General features: G+C 36.0%; 1 protein-coding gene across 2 annotated transcripts in view; it reads right to left on the minus strand.

The window, feature by feature from the left end:
• Uchl3 (ubiquitin C-terminal hydrolase L3) overlaps positions 1-11,994 on the minus strand; it is a 54,968-nt gene extending 42,974 nt beyond the window's left edge. Inside the window, exons 1-2 of one of the 2 annotated variants that reach the window (XM_046449477.2) lie at positions 11,901-11,994; positions 3,322-3,450 (exon numbers count right to left, since the gene is read on the minus strand). In XM_046449477.2, the coding sequence (XP_046305433.2) occupies positions 3,322-3,396 (75 nt within the window). In that variant the 5' untranslated portion in view covers positions 3,397-3,450; positions 11,901-11,994. The remainder of the gene's footprint in view (positions 1-3,321; positions 3,451-11,900) is intronic. The other variant, XM_046449478.2, reaches the window with a different exon arrangement.
• Between the last annotated feature and the right edge of the window lie 5,483 nt (positions 11,995-17,477).

Below are 17,477 nucleotides of genomic sequence, written 5' to 3' on the forward strand. Positions count from 1 at the left end.
TGCTAGGCAAGTGCGCTACCACTGAGCCACTACCCCAGCCCCGATGAATGCGTTTTTAAATAAAAAATTTAAGCTACGTTTTCAGAATAAGTCAACCTTAATTCACTGAAAGGAAATTAACTGACAAGAACTGTGGAAAGGTTCCATATATTAAGGTCTTAATACCAAAATGTTTATACGGTCCTACAGTTTAGTTTGTTGATTAATAATGTTCTTTATTGACAAAACAAAATAAGATCTGATAATTTCTAAATATTTAATGTTTAGAAAAAAATCCTAAAATAATAAAAAAGTACAAAAAAAAAAAAAGAAAGAAAAAAGAAAGAAAGAAAGAAAGTTATCATAGACCAAAGGAAAAAGAACACATAGGGGAAAGAGGCAAGAGACATAAATACCACGGAGAAATAAAATTATGACTTCTTTATGATTCACTGCCTGGCAAGTATTATTATAAAGAACATATTCAAAGCCTGGGTTGTAGCTCAGTGGTAGCACACTCGTCTTGCATGTGTGAGGCACTGGGTTCGATCCTCAGCACCACTTAAAAATAAATAAATAAATTAAATAAATAAATAAATAAATATTTATTTATTTATATAAATAAATATATAAATAAATATATATAAATAAATAAATATATTTATTTATTTATATATATTATATATATAATATTATATATATAATATATATATTATATATATAATAAATATATATATTTATTTATACATATATATATATATATATATATATATATATATAAAACATATTTAAACACCATAACTGACTTTATTTAAAGGGCAAGAAATATACATGACAATTCCCCTGCTATTAGTATGCTTTAGTTATTCCCTACAAAATTTTAAGAAGCATCAAAGCTAGGCACAGTGGCTCAGGCCTGTAATTCTAGCAACTCCAGAGGCTGAGGCAGGAGGATCTCAAGTTTGAGGCCAGCCTCATCAGTTTAGTGAGACTCTTAGCAATTAGGCAAGACACTATCTCAAAATAAAAAACAAAAAAGGACTGGGGATGTAGTTCAGTGGTAAAGCACTCTTGGTTCTAATTCCCAGTAACAAAGCAAAAAAAAAAAAAAGAGTGGCAAAAGTGGCAAATGCCCAATGTTCTCTCTGATAAGCTGATGCTGATCCATAATGGGGGAGGGCAAAAGGGAGGAAGTATGGGGGCAGGAAAGAAAAGGAAATGCAATGGATATTATTACCCTAGATACATATATGACTGCATGTAAGGTGCAGTGCTACAATTGTATACAATGTGCTGCAATTGTGTACAATGAATCAAAATGGGTTGATAAGGATAATACAGTTTTTTAATACTGATGACTCAACCAAATGAAGGAAATCAAATCTTGCTTTTAAGAAAAAAATAATTAGTTTATTTATTTATTTTTATGTGTTGCTAAGAATCAAACCCAGTGCCTCACACATGCTAGGCAAGCACCTGTCACTGATCTACAGCCCCAGCTCCAATTTTTGTTTATTTTTTACCAAAATAGTAGCTAATAAAAATCACCGGTCTGGGGGCTGGGATTGTGGCTCAGTGGTACAGGGCTTACCTATCATGTGTGATACACTGGGTTCAATTCTCAGCACCATATATAAATAAGTAAATAAATGTCCATTGACAACTAAAAAAAAAAAAAAAAAAATCACTGGTCTGAGAAATTTCTAATTAGACAAAACTCATTTTGAGCTCATATCACATCAACTAAGGAAGCCTAAGATTCAAGCATCTGATATTTTTTGTAATTTTTTACTGCTCTTTACAATTAGGCCCCTGGGATAGTTATCTGTTGATTTATTTTAGTCATCAGAAAAGGAAGAAATCACATTGGACTAAAAGTAAAAAGTCAAGAGTTTGGTCTAACACTAGATAATTACTAAGAAACTCTTTACTCTAAATTCCTACAGATATTACAAATAATAATATGAACAAATAGCCTTCCTTTTATTAAATAATTTGTTTTGTAAAATGTTTATGCAGAAAAAATTTATTCAATGTTTATCTTAAACTGAGGCTAATTAGTTTATGGCACAAAGAAAATGATTCAGGAATTTCTAGGATTGAGCAAAGTTTAATTCTTAATTTCTTTGAGATTTGGATCTATCTGTTTCTGAGAAAAAGATTCCTTAAGCATGCACATGCCAAATCATTAACATTTCATTTCTTCCACATTTTCTCAAATATTTATGTCTTCATATTTTTATAACTACAAAGTTCATTTGATTGTTTCTAAGTTTAAAAATACATATCAGAAGAATACAAACGCAAAAATTGTTTTAAACTGCACTTTAAAGTTTTAACTCCACTATAGACACACCTACACAGACACATGACATCATTCTAGGAAGACTGCAATATGGAGACTTGAATTTCAATACAAAGATCTAAGAATATCTGTTTATAATCCCCAACATATCCTAAGTCTGCCGATTAAGCTATTTAACCTTAGCAATGCCCTCCCAAATAAAGTTTATTTTGAAAATAAAGAAGAATATGTCATCAATTTCTGCTATCACCTTAAAAAAAAAAAAAAGGAAGCCAGGCACATCCTGTAATCCCAGCGGCTCAGGAGGCTGAGGCAAGAGGATTGTGAGTTCAAAGCCAGCCTTAGCAAAAAGCGGGGCACTAAGCAACTCAGTAAGATCCTGTCTCTAAATAAAATACAAAATAGGGCTGTGGATGTGGCTCAGTGATCAATTGCCCCTGAGTTCAATCCCTGGTTCCTCGCACCCCGCCAAAAAAAGCAAAGAAAAAAGAAACAAAGGAGGTTTCTTCTTTAAAATATACTGAAAAAATCATGTATTTTATATATCAAAAACTTGAAGACAACTAAAAAAAAATGTACAATGAATCAAAATGCATTCTGCTGTCATACTGTTTTACACAGATTTAAGATTTCTCTAACACTTAAAATTTCTAAAGTACATACATCAAAATGTGATTAAATAATACATCAAAACACAATTGAGCTGGGCACAGTGGCATACACCTGTAATCCCAGCTACTTGAGAGGCTGAGACGGATCATAAATTTGAGGCCAACCTGGGCACTTAACAAGACCCAGTCTCAAAAATAAAAAATAAAAAAGGGCTGGGGATTTAGCTCAGTAGTACAGTGTTTTCCTAACATTCATGAGGCCCTGGAATTGCTTTCCAGCACTGGGAAAAAAAAAAAAAAGATTCCTTCACTGCCTACATCGACTGTATGCAAGAAGGGCAACACTTAAAGACTTTCATCAATTAATAAAAACCCTTTATATATCTTTATATTTATCAGAAACTTAGTATGTTACTTGACAATTACCTTTTCTGTAATAGGGAAGAGAAGTAACACTGCACAGACTGGTCTTGGCACCATGCTAAGGAGTTCAGGATCCATTCCGTAAACATCGACAAACTGCCAGTCAGGATGTAGACCTAATTGTTTGAGAAACTAATAAAAGAAAGGGGTAAAAAAACAAATAAGCATTAAAATGTTAACTGGTAAAAGAAAAACCAGCATAGCATTAACGGGGAAGTGAAATGATCAACAAGTACATACTACATATCAAATACATAAAAGGGAACGTAATACAAATATTAATGATGCCCAATAAGGATGTGGTAAAGCAGCATATATCAAAATACCAAGTATACATCATAAATACATGTAGTCTCTACTTATCAATTATACCATATCAAATGTGAGTGGGGGAAAAAAGCAGTAAATCATTCTTTCCATGAATAGAGTGGGATGAGACAGCAATTTATTTATCACATAACAAACATTTAAAATTCATAGAATATGAAACAAACTTCTTTTCAAAATCTATTACTTTGAAATTGAATATAATAAGCCAAATCTTAACCAAATACGTACAAGTTGGCTTGACTGATATGTTAAACTCATTTTCAATCCCTGATTATTTTCCCCCCAATATTGGGAATTGAACTTAAGGGCACTCTACCACTGAATACATCTCGAGCCCTTGTTATTTTCTATTTTGAGACAGGGTCTCGCTAATTTGCCGAGGCTGACCTTAAATTTGTGATCCTCCTACTTCAGCCTTTACAAGCACGTACCACCACACCAAGCTCTAGATAAGCTTAACAAGCAATGTAGTCAATTAAAGAATCTCTCTGGGCATGAAAGAACTTACAGAATGGGAGAAAATCTTTGCCAGCTGCTCCTCTGACAAGAGACTGATATCCAGAATATATGAATAACTCAAAAACTTTACCACCAAAAAAACAAACAACCCAACCAATAAAAAAGCAAGAGAATTTGGAGCTAGGATTGTGGCTCAGCAGTAGAGTGCTCACCTAGCATGTGAGAGGCCCTGAATTCAATCCTCAGCACCACATAAAAACAAAATAAAGGGGGCTAGGATTGTGGCTCAGCGGTAGATCACTCGTCTGCATGTGCGAGGCCCTGGGTTCAATCCTCAGCACCATATAAAAATAAAATAAACACAATAAAGATATTGTGTTCAATTACAACTAAAAAATGAATATTTAAAAAACAAATAAATAAAAATAAAGATGTGTCCAACTACAACTAAAAACAATATTTTTTTTAAAAAAGAGAATTTAACAGATATTTTCCCAAAGAAGAAACACAGCCAACAAATATATGAAAAAAATGTTCAACATCTCTAGCAATTAGAGAAATGCAAATCAAAACTACACTAAGATTTCATCTCCAGTCAGAATATCCATTATCAAGAACACAAATAATAATAAATGCTGATGAGAATGTAGGGGGAAAGGTGCACTCATACATCACTGGTGGGACTACAAATGGTATAACCACTCTAGAAAAGAGTATGGAGATTCCTCAAAAACTAGGTATGGAAACATCGTATGACCCAAATGTCCCACTCAAAAGAACCAAAATCAGTATACTATAGTGATACAGCCACTTCAATGTTTATAGCAGCATAATTCACAACAGCCAGATTATGTGATCACTCCAGATGCACGTCAATAGATGAATGGATCAAGAAAATGTGATATAAAAACACAATGGAGTTCTGCTCAGTCTCAAAAGAATAATGAAATGATGGCATCTGTCAGTAAATAGAGATGGAGAACACCATGCTAAGTGAAATAAGCCAGACTCAGAAAATCAAGGGTCAAATGTTCCCTCTCATATGTGACAACTAGAACAAAATAAGGGAAAGAAGATGGCAGGAGGAAAGGGGTAGGGGATTGAATATCATTAATATACATGAATAACTCAAAAAATTTACCACCAAAAAAAACCAAACAAGCCAACCAATAAAAAAGCAAGAGAATTTGGGGCTAGGATTGTGGCTCAGCAGTAGAGTGCTCAAAGGAGAAGGAGGAGATCAAGAAAGGAGGAGGAGGAATGGGAAAGGGGAAGAAATATGGAATGAATAACAAAATCCCATTATATGCTTCTGTAAATATACCATAGGAAATTTCACCTTCATGTATATGTATAAAATACCAATCAAAAATAAATAAAGGAGCAAAGGGAAGATCAGTAGAGTAGAGAAAGGAGACTAGGCAGAGGGAGCCAGGACTGAACAAAGATGATGCAGCATGAACTATGATATCAGTTCTGGGAGGCATACTTTATAAAGGTCAGTGACCAAGAGAAAGCGGCCCTAAGAAAGGTGACCAGGAAAAAGGTTTTGGAAGACATCAGAGTTGAAAATTATAGGCATGTTCAGACATCACTTAAATTATTGTGATCCATAACCCCAGATACTTTTAGCAATATCAAAGAAGAGCAATTAGATTAACTCTGTATGGTTTCAACGGGAGAACTGATTATCAACTAGAGGAAGTTATGGTAAAGCAGATTTTGTTTAAGTATAAGAAAAAAATATATAATTCTTCTAATTATATACTATTTTCATTACTATAATAAAAAAATTAAACCACCTTAGGAGACAGAATGCTGCTCATTAAAATATTCAACCAAAAATTCATACATTAAAAATAATTCTGGGAGGCTGGGGCTGTAGCTCAGTGGTAGAGTGCCTACCTAGCATGCATGAGGCACTGGGTTCGGTCCTCAGCACCATATAAAAATAAACAAATAAAATAAAAGCATTCTGTCCATCTACAATTACAAAAAAAATTTTTAAAAAGATAATTCTGGGAAAGATTTTTCTAGAACAGGAAAGCAGCTTTATGAGATCTACCTGTTGAGAACCCCCTATGAACCAGGCACTATTCTTGATACTTCAGAAATGTCCCTGCTCTCAAAGACCCTGTATTCTGGTGGTAAACAAGATAAACAAGTAAACATATAAACAAACAAGATAATTTCACAAAGTAGAAAGCATTTTGAAGAAAATAAAAAAGACTGGATGATAGTACAAATTTGAGGGGGATACTTTAAATGTGTTATCAGGAAAAGAAACACTGAGGAGATAAAGTTGAGCCACAGATGTCAGAAAAGAACCAACCGTGAATCAATCTAGACTACAATGATTCAAGAAAAGAATGAGGACGTGCAGACTCTGAAACAGGAACAAGCTCCTCAGTCAAGCGACACAGCATTGGCAGAGATGGAGAGTACCACTTCATCCCGTCACACGATAAGCTTGCATTGTATTCTAAAGACAAGCAGGGGGGAAGACCATTAAAGTATTTTAAGCAGGGAATCACAAGATGTAATTTGCATTTTTAAATAGACATTTTGGGTGTTTTAAATCCATGTGTGTGTTTTAAATGTGTACAGAGAACAGGGAGGCAAAAGGAAAAGCAGAACTAGTAAAAAGGCTACCATAATTGTCTAAGCTAAGGATAATGGTGGCTTGCATTATGGTAGCTGAAATGAAGAGAATGGACAGATTTGGGATAGATTTTGAAAGAAGAGTCTATAAGACCTACAGATCAATTGGATCTGAAGAATTAGAGGAAACAATTAAAAACAGCTAACATTCATGGAGTGCATGTTTTGTACCCAGACAATGTTTTGCACATTTTATATTTAGTAGTATGTTTAATCCTTATAACAATCTTACAAGATTAGGAGAGATTGTTAGAAATTTAAAAACTGAGGTACAAAGAGGTTAAATAACTATCTATCATCTCAGAACTAGTATATGGCAGAGATTTTAATCCAAGAAATCAAATCAATATACTATGATCTCTTCAAAATAGCACAGTCACAGAAGAATCAGTGACATCAACTGGAACACTGAAGAGATGATAGTACACTTAAAAGATTGAGGAAGAAATGGATTTAGAGGGAGGTAGGAAGATTAAAATCCTGATTTTTTTTCCATATTAAATTTGAGATGTCTATAAAGCATCCTGATGGAGATATCAAAGAGGTAGTTAAATACACAGTTTCCAATTCAATGGGGAGGTCAGGGTTTAGAGGAACATGGAGTCAATATGTGATAACTGATGGTATTAAAGCTATATAACACAAAACATCACTAAGGAAAAAGTGCACATATAAAAGATTAGTAGTCAAGGTTGAAGCCCTGAGGAGCTCCTCAAAAGGTAGAAGGGAAATGATCTAGTAAAGAAGATAGGAAGCAGGGCTGGGATCGTGGCTCAGTGGTAGAGTTGCATGTGTGAGGCCCTGGGTTCTATTCTCAGCACCGCATATAAATAAATGAATGAAATAAAGGTCCATCAACAACTAAAAAAAATAATTAAAAAAAAAGAAGATAGGAAGCAGTAAGAGAATTAGGCAAATCAGAATTATTAGAAAAGCCAAAAAAAAAGGATGCTAATTCAAGATGAATGGAGTGAGCTATACTCTACCAAATGCTGCTGATAAACCAAGAAATAAGATGACAGAACAGTGACCACTGGATCTGACAGAGTGGTGATCACTAGTAAATCTGATAACAGTAGTGACTATGAAATGATGGGAATAGAAGGAAGCTAGATAAGAGTGAATACAGAGGAAAAAAAGAGAGAGAGATGAGGAATAACAACAGCCTGAACAATTCTTTGTTGAAAGTTACAAAGCAGGGAAACAGAGACCAAGCAGGAGCTAGAAAACAACCAAGAATTTTTTTCCAAAGATTGAACCCACAAACTAGAGAATTCTATGTGTTTATGGTAATAATCCAACAAATGACCTCTCATTCTACCCTAAATAAAATTATTGTGCTATAAAATACATTTATGTTCCTTTGGATATTATGCTAGGAAATGTTACCCTCTCAATAAAATCACAATTAGAAATTATTCTAGGAGATTTCAATACTAAAAATAATTATTTCTAAAACAACAGTATTTTATATATATATATATGCACACACACACAAATGTGATATACATTATATATAATTTGCTGCGCTATACATAAATCACACCCAAAAAAATCACATGGAAAATCTAGTATGGCTGTATATGACATATGATAGTCCATATAATAGACTCTACTTCTAAAAAGAGTTACAATTCTTTTTTTATATTTAAAAAAAAAATTTAGTTATAGATGAACCCAATATCTTTATCTTGTTTATTTTTATTTATTTTTTATGTGGTGTTAAGGATCGAACCCAGTGCCTCACATGTGCAAAACAAGCACTCAAGAGTTACAATTCTTGATGCTTAATCATTTGTAATTTTTTGTTAGCATCAAGCTGCTTTTACCCCTTTAAATACATATGTAAATAAGGTAGAACTTAAAATGTTTATTATTTTTTTATCACTTTACTGATTTTATTCTAAGTAAGTTCCCATATGTGGCATGACAAAATATCCTTAAAAGGGGTTGTGAGCATACTAACCAATAAGAAAAGTCACTGCTTACCACATCTACTGAGATATATGATTACTAGCTCATGTCTAACAATTAACATGTTGACAAGTGATGGCCATTCCTATATAACACCAGGCATTAATACAGTATAAAAAAAGTATTTGCTCAAACTAAGAGTTAGTAATACATACAACTACCAGAGGTAATAGGGTAAGATCAAGATCAAGTAAGTTTCCTGATCCCATTAGGCTGAGAAAATAAGAATGGGGATGAATATTGTTATTGGAGTTTATTAATTCTTCAAATCTTAAGTCAGTTCATTCAATTTCTATTCACTTTCTATTCTCTGTTCTGCACAGGACACATTGAGAATAAAGAATCACAAAGATTTGGGTTAAAACTAGCCATTTCTTAGATGTATTTTATAGTTATATGAAGGTCATCTAGGAATAAGGCCCATTAGCACCAAAATCACAGAATGAGTTTCCAGTTATATAAGCTTATATGTCATTAAAACAATTGACAACACTATTTAGAAACAGTCATTTAATCTATTAATAGTTTTTTAATCGATTAATTGATTGACTTTTAAATGGCTTGGAAATATAAGGATAAGCTACTCTTAGTTGTAATATATTATCCTTTTTTATTGCTGATGATATGCTCTTGGTAATTATTTTGAGAGTCTGGGAATATTTTGTTGAAAACTTTTATACCCATGTTCATGAGTGATATTGGTGTATACTTTTTTCTTATGGAATATCTAATTTTAGTGTCAGGATAGTGCTGGCCATAAAATGGGTTGAAAAGTGTCTCCCCACTTTCACGTTCATGTAGAATTAGTATTATTTGTTCCTTTAAATGATCATCCCAAGAAAAGCATAAAAATTATTGGGAAAAAATGAACATTCATTGATTCATAATAAAAATCTCAACAATATAGGAAAAATTGGGAACATCACTATCTAATAAAAAGCACCTACTAAATACTTACAGCTGGCATATTTAATGAATGTTTAAATGTTTTCTAAGTAAGATCAGGGACGTGCCTTTCTCCATCATATTCAGCTTTGTACATGCAGTCCTAACCAATGGAACAGGGCAAGAAAAAGAAAGACATACAGAAAAGGAAGAAATAAAATAATCTATTACCTGGGCATGATGGCACATGGCTATAATCCCAGCAACTTGGGAGAATGAGGCAGGAAGATCACAAGTTACAGACTAGCCTGACTAAGTGAGACCCTGCCTCAAAAAATAAAATGGAATGGGGTGTAGCTCAGTGGTAAAGCACTAATACCACCCCAAACAAAAAATCTTTTCATAAATAACATGATTATCTATATAAATCCCAAGGCAGTTACAAAAGTGGAAGGGCAGGGGGAGGGTTGAACTAATAAGTGTATTTATCAAGGGAGCAGGATACTAAGATATTAAAAAAAATAATGTCTACATATAGCAATGGACAATTCAAAATAGAAATTCTAAACAGTACCAATAACAGCAGCAACAAAAATCACTAATTACATAATTATAAATCTAACATGTTGAAACTAAAAAACACTGATAGAAATCAAAGATGACCTAAATAAAACATGAGATGCACCTCCTTTATGGATTACATGACTCAATATTATTAAGACATTAACTTCTCCCAAAATACATCTATAGATTTGACACAATCACCATCAAAATTTTTTTATAGGACTTCTTATAGAAATTGACAATCTGATTCTAAGATTTATATGGAAAGGAGAAGTAACTAGAAGCCTGAACAATTTAGAAAAAGAACAAAGCTGGATTCATAATATTTGATTTGAACACTTGCTATAAATCAAAACAGTGTGGTAATGGTAAAAGAACAGATACATACATAAATGGCGCAGAAAAATGTCCAGATATACGGTAAACTGATTTTTCACAAAGATGTAAAAAGAATTTTGGATTTGATCTGAAAGAAATATGCTTCTTTCCCATGGCACTAAACCAGAAATTGCAAATACAGATTTCTTCAGCCTTAAGATTTTTCTCTTGGCAAAGGGGACAAAGTGTATTAGTGAAAAAATGATCAACAAATTTCAATGGGGGCTGGGGGGACAAATGAAAATTAACATCCATAGAAAAAGATACTAAAAGAATATTTGCTAGATTTTAAGTTTTCAATATTTCTAGGTTACTAACAAAATAAAAGTTGTGGTAATAATCACTTCAAAGGAGTATAATAAACCTAAATAAGAAGATAAAGAGGGTTGCTGCTTATATTATGTTAAACCCTATCTACTTTCCTTATATAAAGAATTTTCTGCAAGCTTTGAAAAACAAGAAATAATTATTAAAGTACATGATGAATCTTTATTCCTTGGTGATAAGAAAAATTAAGGGTAAAGAAGAGTATAGCACATGATAAACTAAGAGGGTAATATAAAGTAAACAAGCTGTTGAGAATGAAATAAATAGGAAAAGAGAAGACACATCTGAGTAAATCAAAATTTTTTACCTTATAGCACTTATTCTTTTAATTGAGTGGCTGGAAGATGTTTCCTCTTCCTCCCCAACCCCCACTCATCAATACCCAAAACAGACTTCAATAAGAGTGGCAGATGGCAAATAATGGTGTGGGAACTATTAAACTGTGCTTCCAAAGGCATGAAAAGTAACTAAATGTCCAGTTTCAAAAGCTTGGAAGGGAAAGGGGGCGTGGCAGGAAAGAGAAGTGACCTGATGGGGCAAGAGAAGATGATTGGAAGATGATTTCATAGTGCAGGAGGTGGATGAAATTACAAGGACTGGGTGGGCGAGTTTACAGAGCTTGGAGTCAGGAAGTGTTGGCAAATTAGTCACCCAGAAAGTACCGGAGTAGGACAATTATGGAATCGGCACTAGCAGGAGGCGAAACGAGGAGGAAGAGCAATAGGAAAACAAGGTGAGTCCCGCAAACCTCAGAGCCCGAGGCCCCAGGAAACCAGATGCCCGGGAAAAGGACTAGCGGAGGGGCTGAGACGTCAGGAGCATCTCCAGGAGCCAGGTGGCAGGGAGCCGGCCTGAAGGGGAGGACCCGCCCGCAGCCGAGTACGAGGGGCTTCGCGGAATTCAATCCCAGCATCCTGGGGAACGTGGAGGTGAAGTCTAGCAGCTAAGCTGGCCGAGAAAACAGAAAGGACTCCGAGGTCCAGGGCGACAGACACCTCACTCACCTGGTTGGTGACCTGAAACGAAACAGACAACACGACTTAGAGACAAACTGGCGCGGATTAGCTGCAGCAGCCTGCCTCCCTCTTCTCTTCCCGAGGCCCCCCGGCTTGGACCCCAGCCGTGCTCACCTCAGGATTGGCCTCCAGCGGCAGCCAGCGTTGACCCTCCATGGTCGCTCTGCCCTGCCCCTCTCCAGTTCTGACAGCCACCGCCGCCGCCGCTTCCGCCCCCGCGCGCCTTGACCTGGGACTGTCCAATCCGCCGCCCCGCCGGGGAGTGCCGAAGGACGAAGAAAAGCTCGACAACCTTCTCGCGACTTTATCACTCCCGGAAGAGCAAAAGCCCAAGCATTATATTTTAAAATGGTATACAATATAAAATTAATTTCTTTAAAAGGTGTTATATCCCTATTTGAGAAAAACATAATCTGAGTCCACTGAGTACTCCCCTCAAACTTGGATTCTCCCTATCCCAACTGAGCGCTTGTGTTCTACGCATGCGCCACGTGCTGGCCGGGGACCGCGTGTTCGCGGGAGCCCTCCCATTCTTGCTGGTCAACCAGAGGCGCTAGGGGGCGCGCCGATAAGTCCTATTCTGCCAGGGCCGGACCAGGTCACAAGGAATCTGAAGGTAGCTAGGCTAGAGGACGACGCGCTTGAGCCCTGGAGTCGTGGCCTGGTTGCTGTTGCTGTTGTTTGTGAGGGTGCAGAAGTAATGCATTGGCCTTTTCTGCTACGCAGAGTGGTGTGTGTGTGTGTGTGTGTGTGTGTATCCTGTTAGGCTTGACAAAAAATGTTGGAATACCATACTCAATTAGACATTATACTAAGTGTTGGGACACAGAACTGAGTATGCTACAGTGTACAGTAGGTGGACAAGAAAATTGTCACAATAAAGCGTGATAATATAAGGCAATGATAGCATAAGGTTCGCTAGCCCTACAGGTAGAAGTGCAGTTAAAGGGGAAAAGGAGTGTCCAGAAAACTGTCCTGGACACAGTGAATTCCTGGACTGAATCCTTAAAAAATAATAGACAGTAACCCAGCAGAGAAGAGGGTACTCTGAAGAAGGGAATTGGCATTGTGGCTGCAGAGCCTGCTAAAATAAATGATATTGGTGATGCTAGAGAAATAAGCAAGGGCAACTGAAACAAGACATCTGGACTTCATCCTTATAACAGCAGGGAAACGCCAAAGGATTTTTTAAAAAAATATTATTTTTTTATTATAGGTGGACACAATAACTTTATTTTATGTAAGGCTGAGAATCAAACCCAGTGCTCCATGCATGCCAGGAGAACGCTCTGCCTCTGAGCTACAGCCCCATCCCGGAAACACCAAAGGATTTTAGAAGCATTTTTAATGTCGCTTCTCCAAGGAACTGTAAATTCCGAAGGCGAACTGTAATGTCTTTTTTGTTCTTCATGTTATTTCCTCAGGACTTAACCCAGTGCATATATATATATATATACCAGGGATGAGTAGCATAATTAGGGCTAGGGATGTGGCTCAAGCGGTAGCTGCTCGCCTGGCATGCGTGTGGCCCGGGTTCGATCCTCAGCACCACATACAAACAAAGATGTTGTGTCCGCCGAAAACTAAGAAATAAATATTCTCTCTCTCTCTCTAAAAAAAAAAAAAAAAAAAAAAAGAATAGCATAATTAGATATGCAGAAATAGCATTTGTCAATAATGTGAAATTTTGCAAAAGATTAATGCTGAGAGAATAAAGGCAGTAGTCATGGAGCTAAAGTTGCTCATGTTCTACCCCTTGGTTGAGAAGGAGTCCTCAGTGATGATTCCAGAAATTTTGCCTGGGATTGAGTGAATATTATCACTCTGTACCCAGAAGAGGGAATTCAGGGAGAAAGGAGCAAGGGAAAAGGATAAAGATAATTTTATTATACTGAGCTTGCCTTCCTTGAGGAACTTCCAACTCTCCCATTCATGTTCCTATAACTACTGTTCTTCCATTCACTGGCATTTCCAGTCCTCGGCTACTCTTTCTCCTTTTCTATCCGATAGATTGCTGCTGTATCCATTTAACACTGTGACTTGGTAAACCTGGCAATGTCCAGCTCATGATCATTTGAGTTGCATGGTCAGGCTCTTGGTCTCTACTAGGGCCCAGTAACATATCAGGGGCTAAATTTTCAAATGTCTTGGTATTGTAAGAAAAGCTTTGCTCCAGAATGCTGAGGTTCTACTATATGACTCTCTTATCAGTATTTGCCTAAGATTCCACATAATATCCTTATCTACTGTAGACATCTCTCTCACTATTGAGACAAAGGAGTGAGATAAAGGGTCAAATATCGAGGCAACTTTCATCTCAGTATGGATTGTCCTGCTCAGGAACCTTCTGAAACTGGCAGTCTTCTAAGTCACACAATGAATGTGTTGGAGCTATCTTCCCAAAAGTGGTATACACGGTCTCTAAAAGCCAAAGAGACCCACCAAGTACTCTGCCATTTTCCTATTAATAAAGAGATAGGTTAGAGAGGTTGTCCTAGCATGCCCCAGAACTTTGGACACCTAAAACTTTACAAATGTAGCAGGCCTCTAATCTTAATATGCTTTAACTTCCACCTTCTGGCATTGAAATACCTACCATGACATGAAGGGCAGTGTTTCTTCAACTTGAATGTACATGCAAACACCTGGGGAGCCTGAAATGCAAGTTTCTGATTCAATAAGTCTGAGATGGGGCCCAAGATTTGCCATCATTGGTGCCAATTTTTTTAACCCTCTCTTTATTCTTAGTCCTTGCCATATAACTTTGGAATTTTTTCTACTAGGGGACAAATTCATGATTAGTGGGGTCTGCATTTTTAATTTGTCTTACTAAAATGTATCTAAAACTCAGGAATCAACATTCCAAGTACTTCTGCAGTCATCCACACATGCACAGAGTGGCAAATGAAAATTGAGGTTAAGCAAGGCCATACTCTGCCTTCTTGTTGCAGTTTTCATACCGGAAACTAGTGCCCATCTTTTGATCTATTTAGTGTTACATTTTCCTCATTTTTCTGCTTTTTGTAAGTGATTTCAATGTTTATAAAGTCCCTGCTTGTAGTTCCCAAGCATAACGATGAAGTACTGCCTATTGTTTCAAAGTATAAGAAAACTATGATGTTTCTTGCAGAGAAAATAAGTTTGTTTAGATAAGCTTATTATAGGCTTTGAGTTATGGTATTGCCAGCCATAGTTTGGTGTTAATGAATCAACAATATATATTGTAACTTTAAAGGGAAATGCCCATAAAATAAGGTTATGTATTGATCAGCTAATGAAATGTGGACAGAGGCTCCCAGAATCTAAACTATTTCCTTAGGAGCAGTGGTTCTGTTGGTATGCATAATATCATCATAATGGAATTTTTTAATTAAATATTTTACAATTTTATAATAAATATTGTGGCATGCCTATACATACTGTCATAGAGACTTGCCATTCATTTATATAAATCCATGCACTTGCACTTTCAGTTGCCTTAGGAGTATAATTTTCAGGGGGGAAACTGGGAATTTAAGCCAGGGGTGCTTTACCACTAAGTAACATCCCCAAACTTTCTCTTTCTTATTTTGAGACAGGATCTCAGTAAGTTGTTGAGGGCCTTGTTAAGTTGCTGAGGATGGCAAGTTTGATTGCAAGATCAAACTTGCACTCCTCCTGTTTCAGCCTCCTGAGTTGCTGGAATTATAGGTGTGTGCTACCACACCTGACAATAGCAATATAATTCTAATGGTTGCCAAAGAACATCAGGATTTATCATCATTTTATCACATAGTTTCATTTATTTTTCAGTAACTGATAAAACATACAACCTCAGAATTCAGTAGTTTCCATTCAAAGACAGAAAGAAGTTTTGACATATTAATGTTTGATGCCTTAACAAGAGTACTTGAAACTTAGAAACTGCTGTCTCATCCTTATAAATTCACTTTTTATTTTCTGAAAGATTTGGTTATTTCTTCACTCTTAAACTGAAATTAGCAACTATTTTGCTTTATCTATTATTAAAGCAAAAATCTGAGATTAGTTAAATTTAACAAAGTTCATTTAAGCAAGAAAAGATTCTACAACCAGGAGGCATTCTGGACCAGTTGGTTCAGAATGCCCCATACCACCACATGTGCACATTACATTTTTTGTAAGAAAAATCAAAGTGACATACCAAAACAACCTGATTAGCTGCAATTGGCATTTGACTTATAGGGTGATGAGACATTTGCTTTATTTGGACATAGTTTTATAATTTTGCCACCTGTGGTTGGCTAACACTTGATTGCTCGGTTACAAGGGTACACTCTTAGGTTACAATTTGTCTACAGGTCAAGCTAGGGTATAGTTCACTATTTACAGAGGCCACTTTAGGTCAAACTTTATCGCTCAAGCATGGAGACAAATTGAGGTCCAACTTAAACTGAGTTTAACACTACTCAAAGCTATCCACTTCTTTTTTAAAAAATATTTTTTAGTTGTCAATGGACCTTTATTTTATTTATTTATATGTGATGCTGAGAATCAAATCCAGTGCCTCACACATGCTAGACAAGCACTCCACCAGCAAACCCCCAGCCATTACCCACTTCTTTTGAAAATTGTAAATTATTTAGTTGCTTTGCAAGAAAACATAGAATTGTGATCATTCCTCCAATAATCCATATCTGTTTCATCAATACAATTTAAAACACACTGTTCTGTTTTCATGCCTATTTCTACAATGGATATTTTTGTTATGTCAAATCACAGCATAATCTTTTTAAAGATAATTTGAATGGCAATTATACATAATAAGTATAGAGGCAGTAATAATCATGACTTAGTAGAAGTGTTGAAGAGCTATGACCACATTCAGGCACACCTGCAAAAACAACTGAGTCACAAGTGCTGCTTGGGTGAAGAAGCCATCTGATGCAACATGCGGTAAAATTTCTTGAGGTGTTAATGTGAAAACAAGAACGTTTAAGAATTGATGAAATGCAGTATGAATTTCATGTGAAAGTTTTCTAAATGCATTAGAGGTTCTGATATAACTATTTTGCTTTCTTTGTGGTTATTAATATGTGAGTAGGCCAGACTTTGCCCAAAAGCTAAGAATTTTAAGCCTTGCTTTAAGCTCTAAAACCCTTAGGATGCAATATAAGTGATCATGTTTATTCCCAGTTGTACATCTTTCCTTATACTGTCCATTGATTGCCATTACCATCCCACCACCATCACTATTACCGCCATCACAAAACACACACAAGCACTCAAAATTTTGTGTGTGTGTGATACTGGGGATCAAACCTAGGAGTGTTTTACTACTGAGCTGCACCCCAGTCTTTTTTTTTTTTTTTTTTTTGAGACAGGGTCTTGCTAAATTTGCCCAGGCTGGCTTTGCACTTGTGATCCTCCTGCCTCAGCCTCTGAGTAGTTGAGATTACAGGCATGTATCACTGCTCCTATCAAGCACTCATGTTCTTGAATAGCCTGGTGTACAACACATTCAGTCAGCAGAAAGCAACTGAAAGGGCTGGGGTTGTGGCTCAGTGGTAGAGCGCTTGCCTAGCACGTGTGAGGCCCTGGGTTCAA

The sequence above is a fragment of the Marmota monax genome, unplaced genomic scaffold (assembly GCF_021218885.2).
Source record: "Marmota monax isolate L192 unplaced genomic scaffold, Marmota_monax_Labrador192_F-V1.1 WCK01_AAM20220418_F8-fsc00137, whole genome shotgun sequence".
Classification (NCBI taxonomy): Eukaryota; Metazoa; Chordata; class Mammalia; order Rodentia; family Sciuridae; genus Marmota; species Marmota monax.